Source organism: Chelonia mydas, chromosome 1 (genome assembly GCF_015237465.2).
Source record: "Chelonia mydas isolate rCheMyd1 chromosome 1, rCheMyd1.pri.v2, whole genome shotgun sequence".
Classification (NCBI taxonomy): Eukaryota; Metazoa; Chordata; order Testudines; family Cheloniidae; genus Chelonia; species Chelonia mydas.
The window spans coordinates 163,355,969-163,370,868 of NC_057849.1; the positions used below are offsets into that span (position 1 = coordinate 163,355,969).

The 14,900-nt window shown below is 39.9% G+C and overlaps 1 protein-coding gene across 7 annotated transcripts in view; it reads left to right on the plus strand.

Annotated features, from left to right (window-relative positions):
- The window catches only part of TIAM1 (TIAM Rac1 associated GEF 1), a 248,244-nt gene that overhangs the window by 171,300 nt on the left and 62,044 nt on the right, over positions 1-14,900 (plus strand). For 6 of the 7 annotated variants that reach the window (XM_037905275.2, XM_043538299.1, XM_043538292.1 and 3 more), the window contains 5 exons: positions 153-325; positions 6,513-6,737; positions 7,896-8,081; positions 11,529-11,675; positions 14,264-14,338. In XM_037905275.2, the coding sequence (XP_037761203.1) occupies positions 153-325; positions 6,513-6,737; positions 7,896-8,081; positions 11,529-11,675; positions 14,264-14,338 (806 nt within the window). Of the gene's footprint in view, positions 1-152; positions 326-6,512; positions 6,738-7,895; positions 8,082-11,528; positions 11,676-14,263; positions 14,339-14,900 lie in introns of those variants that run through there. The other variant, XM_043538294.1, reaches the window with a different exon arrangement.

A 14,900-nucleotide genomic window follows, 5' to 3' on the forward strand; every position in this document is an offset into this window, starting at 1 on the left:
TATAGCTGCCCAAGTATATATTGATTTAATTTTCATTTTTGGAGGACTCAGAGTATTAGTGCTACATTCTTCTGCAACAAAGCGTTGAATAGATGTGGTTTTATGGTATTTAAATGTGCTGCTTGCTAATGCCTTTCTCGTGTTTTTCCTAGGATGTACATTATTCTTCTATGAGAGTGATGGCAGATCTGGAATAGACCACAACAGTATCCCAAAGCACGCTGTCTGGGTGGAAAACAGTATCGTGCAAGCAGTGCCCGAGCACCCAAAGAAAGACTTTGTTTTCTGCCTCAGTAATTCCCTTGGGGATGCATTTCTCTTTCAGGTTCGTTCTATTCTTGGGTTACACAGAATTGTTCTTTTTAACTTTTTTGTTCATCTTGCAGACCAGGGTGAAATTCTGATCCCATTGAAATCCATGGCAAAATTCCCATGGACTTCAGTGGGGTCAGGACTTCGCTCTAGGCGAGTAGAAAGGCTGGAGTTCCTGCTCAGTAGCATTCATTCATTATGTAGAGAAAACAACCCTGAGGGGGCTTGACATCAAATTCAGGTCCCTTGTACACTCCCAAGTCTACTATTTTATAACACGCTGTGCTCTCTGCTTGTGTAGATAAGTTTAAAGTCAACTGGTAACATGTTAGCAAATGGTTTTGCAACCCTATGAAAACCAGAACTTTAATACAACTTAGTGCTGTGGTTATAACACAGTTTGCTTCCACCTCCACATGCAAGACCAAGCTACAGTATATAGTGCCCTAGAAGGCTAAAACCATAGGTGTAGTTTGACTTCCGTATTTGGGAGGGCAGCTCCAGTCAGGCCACTGGGGCCACGCGTTTGGGAGGGCGGGGTGAGTGGCAAATTCTGCACCTGCCCCAGGCTTGCGTTTTGGGGGGCAACACCCAACTGAACTCCCCAAACTATGCCCATGGCTAAAACACAATCTCCCATCACAGTAGATATGCAATTGAAGATGGGACCTGACAGAAAGATCTGAGAAATTTACATGAGCATGAGCTGTGTGAATTAGCAGGAAATATTTGGAGGTCCACAGGTTCTTTTCATTACAGTTCACAATGTGGAATCCCACACCACTCACAACAGACTCAGCTGAACATTTCACTTTCCTAGCTCCGTGCATACTGTGTTTCTAAATGTCTTGCAGATTTTGGATGTTAAAATCAGATACTTTTCTACTTTATTAACAGTTTATAGTTTATTAGCCGTTTAAAGAAAACCTAAAACTATACGAAGGCCAGGTGCTGATCTCATTTAAAAAATAGTTCTACCTTTCAACTGACTTTGTTACTCTGATTTATTTTTAGGGGTCCAATCCAGCATTCCTTTCACACCAAAAACTCCTGTTAGCTACGATCTGACATTCTTTTTTTTACCAAATGGAATGGCCAGCCTGCATTCAGCAGTCATTTCCCAGCTACACTCTTGTCACTTTATAAGTCTAGCTTTTTGTTGCAAGTTTTCTCATTCAGTGAATTTTTTTTTTTTTGTCTAGTGACAATTTGGGAATGTAAATCCTTAATATTTGATTTTCTTCGCTGCTTTCTCTCCCCCTCCCTGATGCTTTCTCTTAGGAGGTGTTTTTTGTCATTTTGGCGTGCTTCCATCCAGGGGGCAAATACAGTAGTATGTAGCCTCAGCATTGAATTAAATAAGCTGTGAAGCACCACCACCATCAGATCTATTTACATGAGTATAAAATCTTTCATTTGCATTTCTTTTGGAAAACCTCCCTTCTTGTAAAATTAATACCAGTAGAGGCTAAATACAGAAAAGGTCACATTCAATACATGTCTTTTGTGGCAACTCAAGGCCTTATTTGTTAAAAGCTCTGTGTCATAATGTCATAACTAGATTTTCAAGTAACTTTATGTGGGAAAGAGCAAAAGTGAACCTTTTCAAAGTAAATTATTGTTTTCTTGTGACTTATGATCCCCTCCCTCTTTTTTTTTTTTGGTCTCCTACATAATGGAATCCATGTAACTCTAAAGGAGCAGAATTAGAAGAAAATGCAGTGGTGGATTTGGGGAAAGGGAAGGGGAATCAGCCATAATTGTGGAAATAATTTGTAAGTTCTTGACACCCTAGGGCTTAATCTGATGGACACAGAATTGCTGGAGCATGTACATTGCTGTTCAACAGTGTTTCTTAGCTGCTAATAACATGCACACATAGATTCATACAACACAAAATGTTATATTAGTTAGTTTAAAAAAAATACTAGGGAACTGTAGTAGATTATTTCTATCCAATGGAAACTGTAGGCTTAGAGGAAACATAAAGCCACTGTTTAATATTATACCTTTTGTAACAATCTTTCTCACTGCATTGTGTCCAGAGACATCAGACATCCCCTACATTATAATTCCCTGTTCAGTCAGTTCCTATCATGCCTACACAAATCCATTACATGTGGATGTCACATGCATTTACCAGAAGTTCAGTGCATCTTGCAACACCACATACATTTGAGATACATGCAGCTTCTTTACAAGGTTTTTCCTTTCCACTGGAGGCAGAGCAATCCTCTTGGCCTGTGTGCTTACTAGCCCGTTCCGTGTCCAAAAAAAGAGTTAAAGTGCTTAACAAAAAACAGCCCCTCCCCCAAAAAACAAAACAAAAAAACCCCAAACAAGAAGTGAATCTGACATAAAAATACTATTTTAAAAGAGAAATAGGACATTTTACAATTATTATTGCACTGTAGATTACCATATAGTTGATCACACAATAAAACATACTTTCTTATTTTAATGATTTTCCTCCATCATCTGTACAAAGAATGGTTTTATACAATAAGGGCTAGCTTCTGCCATCCTGACTCTCAATTAGCAGTCTTTACTCCACAAACAGTTTGATTATGTCAGTAGCATTGTTCGCCAAGTTAGGCTCTACTCATCACCAGGATTGGTGGCAGATTCTAGTGAATTCCTAAGGGAATAGGAGCTGAGTAGATTGCTGTGAGCTTGTTTAGATTTAACATGGAAATGCAATACAATTTCTATGGTATCAATAGAGGACAAAGAAAGAGGTATAACGTTAATTCTCTCAATATGGGCCTGATCCAGCTTCTGGGAACTCAGGAAATCAACCCTGTTCCGGAAAGTATGTAAGCATATGCTTAATCTTAAACACACCTTTGAGTCCCATAGAAGTAACGGGGGATTCAGAATATACTTAATTGCTTTCCTGAACTGGGCCTCCTTGGGAATCTTTTCATTGACATTGATGAAAATTGGATCAGGTCCTTAGCAAATAATGATAACCTCTGGTGGAGTAGGAAGAGGAAGTCTTCCTCTTCCTCATTGCTAGTGGCTGAAGAAAACAGATGATGGTGATATTTATGGATAAGTAGGCTTAATTAGAACAAGGTGGTATGCTATTCGCAGGTCCTTTAGCCACAAGACAAATACTCATTTGATTACTGTTAAAGGTTGACATGCAAAGGAAGTCTATTGAGTCTCTTACAACATATAGTTGACTATAAAACTTTGTTTTACAGTATGCTGTAAATTAGTGAGGGCTTAGTAAGGGGGTTCGGGCGATTTACGTTTTATTTTGTAAGGATGAAAAAGGAGTACTTGAAATATCTTCTTTAGCTATAAAAAAAAAAAATCTCAAATCAGAATGCTGGACTTCCATGAAACTGCACCCCTGTCACATACACTTGTCCAGCATTCCCCCCACACCTCCAACTACCCCCAGACATGCACACTTTGAGAGAGGCAAGTGCAAGGGATCAGCAGGGTGTGTATAAAAGTTATGTGAATTAAGAAGGGTTTAACAATACAGATTGGATTCAAAGGTGGGTATAGTTAGTTTCATGTTCCTGAAGGTGAGTTTAGCTTTCCAAAGTCTGGGAAATGCTGCAATTTTAGCTGCCGACATGAGAGGGGAAAACAAGGATTTTAAATAGCTCTCATCACCATAATATCTGAGTGTTTCACATACAGTAATAAATTTATCCCTGCAACACCTTGTGAGGTGGGGAAATATTATCTCCATTATTCACATGAGGAATTGAGGCAAAGAGTGACTAAGGGCCTGATTCAGAGCCCAAGGAAATCAGTGGGAGCCTTTGGTTAGGCCTTAAGTGACTTGCCCAAGGTCACGCAGAAAGTCCGTGGCAGAACTGGGAACTGAACCCAACTCCCCTGAGTACCAGTCCAGTGCCTTAAGTCAAGATAATTCTTCTTCATGACCTCTTTAGGTTGACATTCCTCCAGATATGTTTGCAGTGTTGTTATAGCCATGTTGATCCAAGGATATGAGAGACACAAAGTGGATGAGGTAATATTTTTTATTGGACCAACTTCTGTTGGTGGAAGAGTCAGAGCCTTCACCGTGCCGGAAAAATAGATTGCATCATGGAATGGGCCACCCAAATGCCCTGGAAGAATACAGGGGAGAAACCCTTCCCCCCAACTAACCCCACATCCCTAGTTTTCCCCTACCACCCCACACTGGAACCCATATGGGGTATCATCAAACAATTACAACCCATACTTGATGGGGACCAGACCCTGAAAGAAATATTTCCTGAACCCCCTCTTCTGGCCTTCAAACAAACCCTACCCTCACTAAACTCATCATCAAAAGCAAACTCCCCACAGAACAGGACACAACAATTCAAAGTGGCACCAGACCTGCCAGAACAACAGACATCTCTCCACTGTTGTGGTGATCAGTAGCCCCAACACACCTTTCAAGATCTTTGGCTACACATGCCTATCACAACATGTGGTGTACCTCATGCAGTGCATCAAATGCTCCAACAACAACTATGTGGGTGAGATCAGACAATCATTATGCTCTCAAATGACAGAAAAATGACAGAAGAAAAAAAACACTTTTCGCAAAGCAATCATTCCATGTCTGACCTCTCAGTTATTATCCTCAAAGGAAACGTGTGCAACACCTTCAAAAGACAAGCCTGGGAACTTAAATTCTTAACTCTGCTGGACACTAAAAACTGTGGACTTAACAGAGACACTGGTTTCATGACTCACTACAACAATTTGTAACACACCCGACTCCCTACTAACCCTTAATTGCCCACTTCATTTTAAGTGGTCTCCTACAGCCTGTGTGAACCCCTTGTGCTTAATGATCTATCCAACCTCATATTTAGCTCAGGCACTCTGGTTACGTTCTCCAGACCTGAAGCTCAAAAGCTTGTCCCTTCCACTAAGAGATGCTGGTTCAATAAAAAGATATTGCCTCACCTACCTTGTCTCTCTCATCCCTCCAAGTAGGGGAAGATATATGGTGACATATTTTCCAGATTAGAATAGTAGCAAGTCCAATGAAACATGCATCTGATCAATAGAAAGAAAATGGACCAGAAAAAAATAAGCAAGAGGGGAAGTACGTGCATGTAAACTGGACCTCTCTAGCTTTTATTGTTTGTGTGAGAAACTTACATTTCTAATGATTATCATAATACTTTGTAATAAAACCAACAGAAAATTGAAAAGAGAGAATAGTGAGAGGAAATTTGCTCATCTATTAACAAAAGAACACTCGTACCATGTAACATTTTATTTTCAGGTTGCTGGCATCTTAAGTCTCCTTTACACTGCCATCATGGTGCAACAGGGCTGTTAGCATAACTGAGAATCAAGCTCACAAGCCTTTTGTTTTTGAAAGGTTTATTTACTTTCATTTTTACAGTTGAAGGAATTTTTAGTGATGACGTAGGCAGACAGACGCTATCTTAGGGTTTTATACTGCTGCCCATCACTGCAGTACCTTGAGTGAGTCTTTTCCCAGCCACCTGTTCGTATTATTATAAGAAGGGCAAATTGTTCAGTGGTTAAGGCACAGGATTGGTGTTATGGAGATCTTTTTAATATTTCCAGCTCTTTCATTACTCGCTCTTTGATATAGTATGATAACTACTATATGTCCTCATTCCTCTCTGTAATATACTGATAATAGTACTTACCTACTTCCTGGGGTGTTTGTGAGGATTGAATCTATTAATGACTATAAAATGCTTTGAGATCTTCATTTCGAAGTAGTTATACTTTGCTCTTCTATTACACTATAAGCTGATACTATGGCCACGTATTATTTCATTGATTTATTATTAATTGTTGCATGCCAACCTTGTGCTCCACGCTGTTAGGACAGACATGTTGTCTGCCTTAAGGAATTTGCAGTCTAAAAAAATTTCATTTAATGCTAAAAAATTATTGTAGCATTACAAAAGCCAAGGAAGGTAATTTTTAAGCACTTGCTAGCAAATATGCTACAGCTGCTAGGCATAGATAGATGTGTAATTCTGAATACCGAAGGCAGGGTGCTGAGCTAAAAATGGCCTGTTTCACATGCAGTATAGAATGATAGTTTTTTATTTCTTCTGTTATAAGTGGATTTAAGGCTTTGGTTCCTGAGATCAAGGGAAGAGGAATCTCCTGAGAATTGCATTTGTTAATCTCTAATCAATTTTAAGAGAATCCTGACTTTTTTTTCCCTTCTGTCTCCTCAGACCTCTAGCCAGACCGAACTAGAGAATTGGATCACTGCAATCCATTCTGCTTGTGCAACAGCGGTAGCAAGACAACATCACAAAGAGGACACAGTCAAACTGTTGAAAACTGAAATAAAAAAGCTGGAACAGAAGATCGATATGGATGAGAAAATGAAGAAAATGGGTGAAATGCAGCTGTCCTCGGTCACGGACTCCAAGAAGAAGAAGACCATACTCGATCAGGTAATCTTGCTTGTATATCTGAAACAGATTAATATAAAATATCTTAGAGACTTGTAAATGCTGCTGCTGTTAGTCTTAAATATTGAACAAATTGATTTTTCTGTACTTAGCCTATCTAAGTATGGAACTCAGAAACTGGCTCAATTCTCTGTTTTCTCTTATCAGCTTTATAGCTAGCATTGCCATCATGACTCCTCTGTTGCTTGTACTTCCAACTTAAAGTGGACAATTTAGCTGCATTTGAGAAACAGAAATCCTAGAGCAGATGTCTCTCCTGCTGTCACAATGGCACCTTATTTTAGGAAACTAACATATGGACCCTGCTTCATTAGACAGCAGCACTCTTAACCCAGGCTGCCAAATGTGTTTGGAATTCTACCCATAGAAGGAGGGGGCTTTTGGGTCTTTAATGTGCTGAGTTAAGGAGATTTCCCACCCTGCAAAAACCTTTGAGAAGAGGTGAGAGGAGGGAGGGGACGCTTATCTTGCTGTTCAAATGGTTCTTTTCAAAGGCTTTAAATCCACAACCAGAGGACAGATCAGTTTTTCTGTCCCTTTATCTTCCTGGCTTTTTAGCACTCTGAAAATATTTTGTACCAGCGATTTGAATTACTTAAATGAGTCCTGACATAGGCTGATTATAGGGCTCTTCCACTGATAAGATTAATTATCTCCAGTGTACCTCACTTCTTTTTCAAATATAACACCAAGCTTCATTGATTTTTAAACTACTACTGATGATGATGAAGAGCCAGGACTCTATTTGTGGAATCTTATTGGGTTTTTTGGTCTTCTCATATCTATTGTCCTTGATGTATAAAAACTGCCTCTTAGGAGCTATTCAGAAGAGAATCCTGGGAAACAAAGGAAATGAAAAATGGAATTTTAATATTGTTAATTAGCACCGAATCAAAGTAGCAGTTGCCTTGGGAGAAGATTTCTACCATGGACACACAAATATTTGTTAAATTAAAAAATCAATTAAATTAATTTTAAAACTTTGAATCATTTTTGTTTCTTTTCCCTCCTTTGAAATGCAATCAATATTGATAGAAAATTTAATTTAATGTGATTTTCCAGTATTATTTTTTTAAAAAAATATTTACTACTGTGCTCTTTTTCTCTTCCCTACCACTCCCCAATCCACACTTTTTACAGATCTTTGTTTGGGAACAGAACCTTGAACAGTTCCAAATGGACCTATTTCGGTATCGTTGTTATTTAGCTAGCCTCCAAGGAGGGGAGCTGCCAAACCCAAAAAGGCTACTTGCTTTCGCAAGTCGTCCAACTAAAGTTGCAATGGGCCGTCTTGGAATCTTTTCAGTATCTTCCTTTCATGCACTGGTGAGTTTCAATGGAAGCCAGAGGTCAGCACTGCTAAACTATAAATCGCTTGGTGGTTTCACAGAGAGATTAAATCAACAAAAGCTGGTATTGATGTCTGTGGGGTAAATTCTTACTTCAACATGCAGGGATTTCTGCATCTTGGGATGGGTACATGTCTTTGATCTAATTTAAAAATGGATACTCGGAAATGATTGTCTTGAAGGAAATTTGGTATCAAGTCTGTTCTTTTTAACAGTAGGAGAACCACACCTTTTATACATGTTTAATATTCATGCCAGATATACATTATACATATTGTCATTATAAACACACTGCTCACTGTTGTTACCAAAACCATAACAGGGCCCAAGAACTTCCTTACAGACATGGTGGTACTGTGGGTGTTAAAGATGACCCAGATCCAAAAGTCCCTGTTCCAAATTTTGAGACAGTCTAGATCCAAACTTTGCAGCTGGTCCCCATCTCTCCAGTGGGCTGAACCAAAAGCCTGGGTGTGACCAATTCTGAAATTTGAGAAGATTTAGCTCTGGCTGTGAACTTTGCAGCTTGGGCCCATCTCCAATGCCTGTGAACTCATAGGGCCTGATCTAAACCCCAATGAAGTCAATAGGAGTCTTTACATTGACTTCAGTATGTGTTGGATCATACCCAGTTTGGCAAGACCAACTTTCCCACAGCGTGAATAAGGTTATTGGTCCATCTAGTCCAGTATCCTGTCTCTAGCAGTAATCAGCACCTGATGCTCCAGCAGAAAATGTAAAACCTCTCCTATACTCTTTCCCATTTGGCAAACAAGCCTTCAGCTGTGTTAAAATGGTTTAAATTTAAATACCATAACAATACAGCTCTTTTAAAACACATAAAAATGTACTGCACACTGTTGCTTTTTGTTATGAATTTAAATGGCATGCCTGTAGTTTAGGCTTGGGTTCCTGGAGCTTCACAGAAATAGCTGAGCTCTGCTGTTGTCTTGTAGATGTCAGCTGTACCCTTCAATTGTGAATACAGAGCTGTAGTTCAGTCAGAGGCGGTTTTATTCTTTTATATTAAAAGATTAGCATCATCATCCTGATAATTGCTGGTGAATTTATATTTTTAAAGAAGCGAGTCTTCATTTACATTTGTGCTCATTTTCTTTTGCCTCTAGCTTTTCAGTGATGAATTTTATTGCATTGCATGGAATTTAGCTAAATCTGCCTTCTCATGTTGCTTTCTCTAGAGCCCCAATTTTTGAATATGTTGTTTTGGAAAAGAAAAGTTCTCCCCTTAATAATGCATCAATGGTACAGTTACATTGCTGTAATTCAAATATAGAATTGAATTGTACAAGATATGAGGCACCCTGAACTCACATTGAGTGTACTGAGTTATTATGGTGATGAGTATAATATAGAAAACTACGTTGAGAGCACACTCTCTTAGGAGAGCTTGTGTAAATTAGCATAGGGCTATTAACTTCAGTAGTGTTACATTGTTTTACATCAGCTGAGGATTAGGCCCAATTTTGTTAACTAAATTGCTTTTTTTTTTTTTAAATTAAAACAATTTCAGATGAAAAAGCCCAAAGATTTCACTGATAGAAATGGTCTAAGCAGACAAGTTCAGAAGTCATTGTTAGGTGGGTTGTTCTGCACTGTGTTAGACAGAGGGCTTGTTAGGACTTTCAGATACAAGACAGATACTATAGGTAAACTAAGTAAATGTTCACAAGGTTTGCCTTTATGAAGCTAGAAACCTGCAATGACAGTTCAACTTCTATTTTTCCCTTACTTGTCCACTTTCCAAATGACAAACGCGATTACTCTCGGTATATCTGTTCTCTGGATGCCCAACCCAGTATTCTGTTATGCCAATTCTCATACAGTATTCATGCTTACAGTACCAAAACAACCAGTCTCTCAGCGTCTTATCACAAATCTGCCTAGGTTTCTTTGTTCTACCCATGACTGCATGCCAAATGACAGTCAGATATTGTTAGTTTTGTGTATGGGACTCTCCTACAAGTAGGTTTCAGGAAATTCACCTCCAGGGTTGAAAGGCGGGTGTGTCCTTTTCACTTTTTTCCCCAAGTCATACTTGCCATACCTCTTACCGCTCCTTCTTTCACAAAAAAAGTGTTTGAGTATCCTGCATCTTGGAAGGAACACCCAAGAAGCTAGTGAAGAAGCTTTGCTTCTGACTGATGATCCATTTTTTCCCATGAGGGATTCCCTGGTTGGGAAACCTTCCCAATTACCATGTCATGTAAAGGCAAATATGTTTTAGCTAAATAAATTGTTATGAGTCAATGTTTCAAATATCCAGGCAATCGACACTTATCTAGCTTGAAACTTCATTTCAGCTCCCACAGAATTATGCTGAGTGGCTCTTGTACAACTGCAGTGCCCCAGATGACATTATTATGTATAATCACAGGTATCACTGGAGCCCCACTGGCGTATGGGGCTGGATTTTAGGGGATTAGGTAGGGTGGGTTATTTTGTTATATAGCACATATTTCATGGGGAAATACGATAGCTACTGTAACAATCTGTACTCTCTCCCTCTATAAAATCTGCAAAACTGTGCTATAGAATAATAAACTGTCATTTCCTGAGCCTCTGGAGCTGAATTCCATGGGGAACTGTGATGTCACTGAGTGATGCATTCTGGGGCATTACAGCAGATCAAAAGCATCCTGAGAGTAGGGTGACCAGATGTCCCTTTTTTTAAAGGGACAGTCCCACTTTTTGGGACTTTTTCTTATATAGGCGCCTGTTACCCCCCACCCCTGTCCCATTTTTTCACAATTGCTATCTGGTCACCCTACCTGATAGGGAGGTAGAAATGAAGACATGGCAGGGAAAGAAATTGTGCCCTGAAGGCCTCTCTTACTCTGGCTGTTAGAGGAATTCAGGATAGAAAAATATACTTAGTTCTTCATCTTCCCTTTTCTTGTTTTTAAACACATTGTTCACCTTTAAGGAAATACTTGTATTTAAATACCTGACATTTGGCCTGCTAGAAATCATGAATCTGTTTAGGTGAGCACAGTCCACTTTACATGCAGGAATAAAGACACAGACGAAGCTCTTCAAAAGTGACTAGTGATTTTGGGTACCTCCCTTTTTGGGTGCCTAATCTGAAACATTATAAAGGGGCCTGATTTTCAGAAAGTGCTGAGCACTCGCTCTTCGCAAACCAGGTCTCTTTAAAATAGCTCAAACTGGGCACCCCAAACCATTAGATACTGTGTTTTTGGATATGTAATGTTGGCAGGAATGAGTTATGTTACAGTGGGAGGCAAATAGCTGATCTGGAGTCATCAGCGTTCTTGTTGCAAATACACATTGGTTGCTCCAGAGTATTTACCATTTGCCCACTAGACTTCACTGTCAAAGCCTGTAAGCAATGGTATACTGGGATGCTGCAGCCTTTAATTTTAAAACCTTATGGCACTGGCAGGTGGCAGCTCGCACTGGGGAGGCTGGAGTAAGAAGAAGAACACAGGCCATGTCCAGATCCGCCAGCAAACGGAGAAGCAGGTTTTCTTCTCTTTGGGGACTGGATACTACCTCAAAGAAAAAACAAGGGAGGCCAAGCATTAACCAGGTAGGTAGATAGAACACTAAGCTTCATTGTTATTTTCAAGGTATATTTTATTACCACGCAGAAGACACTTTGAAAAATAACCCCAGCTCAGGCAAAGAAGTGTTGCTTACGCAGAGCACTTTTAATGTGCATTGCATACCCAACCTTAATCTCGCCTGTTTAATCCTTCATGGTTGTGTAGTCATCACACTTAATATTCTCTTCAAAATGAGTCATTGCAGTTGCAGATAAGCATATAACAGCTCATGTTTAAATGGTCCTGAGTGAGGTTTGAGGCTTATACCTTTTTTGAGATGAATGGGTTGTGTTCCTATTGATGCTGTCCTTTGTCTGGAGACTGTTTGCTGCAAATCTAGGTTAGCCAGACAGCAGCAGCACATCTGTTTACAGCTGCATTTTTGTAATAGGAAAAAAATATTAAATTATTTTTTCTTGAAATGAAAGCTTAGAATTTGTAGAATGTTGCAGCTGAGTTTGGAGAGAGCCCTGTAATGGACAACTCTTTGTCTTTAGGAGAGACGATCCATGCTTCTTTTGAACAAAATCTTTCAAGTTTTCATGCTGTCCCCAGGGCTGGCTCCAGGCACCAGCTTTGCAAGCAGGTGCTTGGGGCGGCATTCAGAACGGGGCGGCAGTCCGTGTCCTGCGGCGGCAATTCGGCAGCAGCTCCTCCGCTCTTCCCGCTGCCGCGGCTTTTGGGTGGCAGCCCCGCTGCTCTGTTGCAGCAGCGGCAATTCAGCAGCGGCTGCTTGAGGCGGCAAAATTGGTAGAGCCACTCTTGGCTGTCCCTCCCAAAACTTTCCACAGACATATGTATTTCAGCGGATTAAGAAGGTGTTTCCCTGCCTTACTCTCCCAACATCCCTAATTATAGCTTTCAGATATTGGTAGTTATGTCTCATCTAATTGCAGGAATCATAGGGTTTTCTTTTTCTTCTGTTCTCTTTTTTTGGAAAGTGGGCGGGGCAGGATTTGTTTTGGGTTTTAGGCCTGTGATTTCCTCCTGTCCCTGTTGTTAAGACAGTGGTGTGGGTGGGGGAGTATTTATTCCTGAGGAATATGCCATGTAATGTGTTGTTAATGAGACATTAAATATCCACGTCATGTACATTCTCATCAACTCTTACCTTTGTCTTTCTCTCTAGTCAGTTCAGCCCAGTGATTACAAAGGGGGCAGAGTTTCACTAGACAACTAGCTGGTGCCTGATGAGCATTTTCAGAAGTTACATTTCCATTGTGTGTAACATGCTTGCTTTTAAACAAATGTCCCCAAATCAAGCAACGTCCCTAGTGCTCAGCTAGGATTCTGTCCGTGCCAAGTTTCAGATGTCAGGTATTTGTGCCATAGATTGCCAAATCCCACTCCCACCTTTCCTCCCAACAGGGGGAGGTGTATTTCCCCCCTGCTCTTCTACAACCCTGAATTGGCTGAAGGAATTTTGCTCCAATTAAAAACATTAGATCTGGACAGAGACCAAGCTTTAAAGAAAATTCAGAAAGTGAATGTTTTGGAAGGTTACCAGGATGTCTAACTCTGAGGGGGTTAGGCACCTAAATACCTTTCAGGATCTGGGCCTAAATGTTCTCTGTAAATGTAGGTCCCATTCCTGCTGATATTTACTCATATGCTTAATTTTAAGCATGCTAGTAGTCCTATTGACTGTTAAGGATTTGCCAAATGGGGGCTTTAGATTGTAAGCTCAATATTGAGCAGTGACCATATCTCTTTCACATCCTGCATAGTTCCTGGCCCATCTTAGACACTACATAAAAAATAATTAATAACACAATTATAAACAAGTGAATATATGGAGTTATAGAAACTGTTTTCCAATCTTAACTCTGGGAGGCTCCTTGTAGTGCTTGATGTAATGAAATCAAAGCTTGTGTCTTCCCTTCACCAAGATGATAAATGCTTATGCCCTATGCCTGTCTGTAGTGGATTGTTACGTTTTGCAGGTGTGCCAGTCTGGATCCATTCCAAGTCGGTTACTACCTGATCCTGAAAATACTTCTCTACTTGTGTTCTTGCTCCTGCACAGCCCCATTGTCTTAGTGTCCTTACCTCGTGCTAGATCATTGACTGTTACTTCACTAGCAAGAAGTCATGTTGCGCCCAGACTGTTGTGGTTGGAGGAGTGTTTACAAAATAAACAAATAAGCTTGCTTGTAAGAATAACTACACAGCACTCTTGATCTGGAGATCTCAAAGCACTTAGTGAAAGTGGGTAAGCGTTATTATCGTCATTTTACAGATGGGGAAACTGAAGCACAGAGAGGATAAAAATTGTCCAGGTTCACACAGCAAGTCACTGACAGGACTGGAAATAGAGTTCAGGCCTCCAGTCTCCCAGCCTGGTGCTCCATCCACTAGGATATTCTGCCTCCCTCTGTCTTTTTAGGAATCTGATCTTTTTCTTTTATATTTTTTGCGGTTATCATTGAAATAGATTTTGTCAGTTTAATTTACATGCTTGATGTCAGAGATTTTTTTCTTAAGACCCTGTAACATGTCCTACTTAGAGTCTGTTTTTAGATTTGAGTGTATTATTGCATTATGTTATAAAATAGCACTTTTTGCTCTGCAGGTCTTTGGTGAAGGAGTTGATTCCGTGAAGAAGTCTTTAGAAGGAATCTTTGATGATACAGTACCAGATGGTAAGGTAAGAAAAACCTGGACATTACAAAGGAGTTCCATTAATTTATTTGCCTGCTTGAAAATAAAGCACATTCTTGCAGTGCTAGTAAGATGAGGTAGAATATTGATAGGGTGGCAGATCCTATGACAGCAAACTCTGCGTGTCATAGGTTCTACCAGGCATGGGGGACAAGATGCTGGGCCTGCACCCTCTGTACACTAACATCTTGCCATGAATGGGATGGAGTCATTGCAGTCATAGCTACAAGGATCCACTGGACAATCCATTCTGTGGCTAGAGTTGCAGAACCCATAAGGACTACGAACCCTAGGAGGATTCCTAACCTACCTGTTTTAGCATATAACTAATTATAGTAGGCATTAATATTGTTTATAATAATGTCATCATTTGCCCTGTGCTAAGTTTTTACTTCAGGAGATGGAGGTGATGATGCAACAGTGTATGTTAATATACAATAAACAGGCCTTGATAATGTTAATTGTAATTGGCAAAGGATTTATGTGAACCTACTGCTAATTTAGGATTATTGCAATTGGAAAGTACAGTATTCTCCACATTTAGCTTT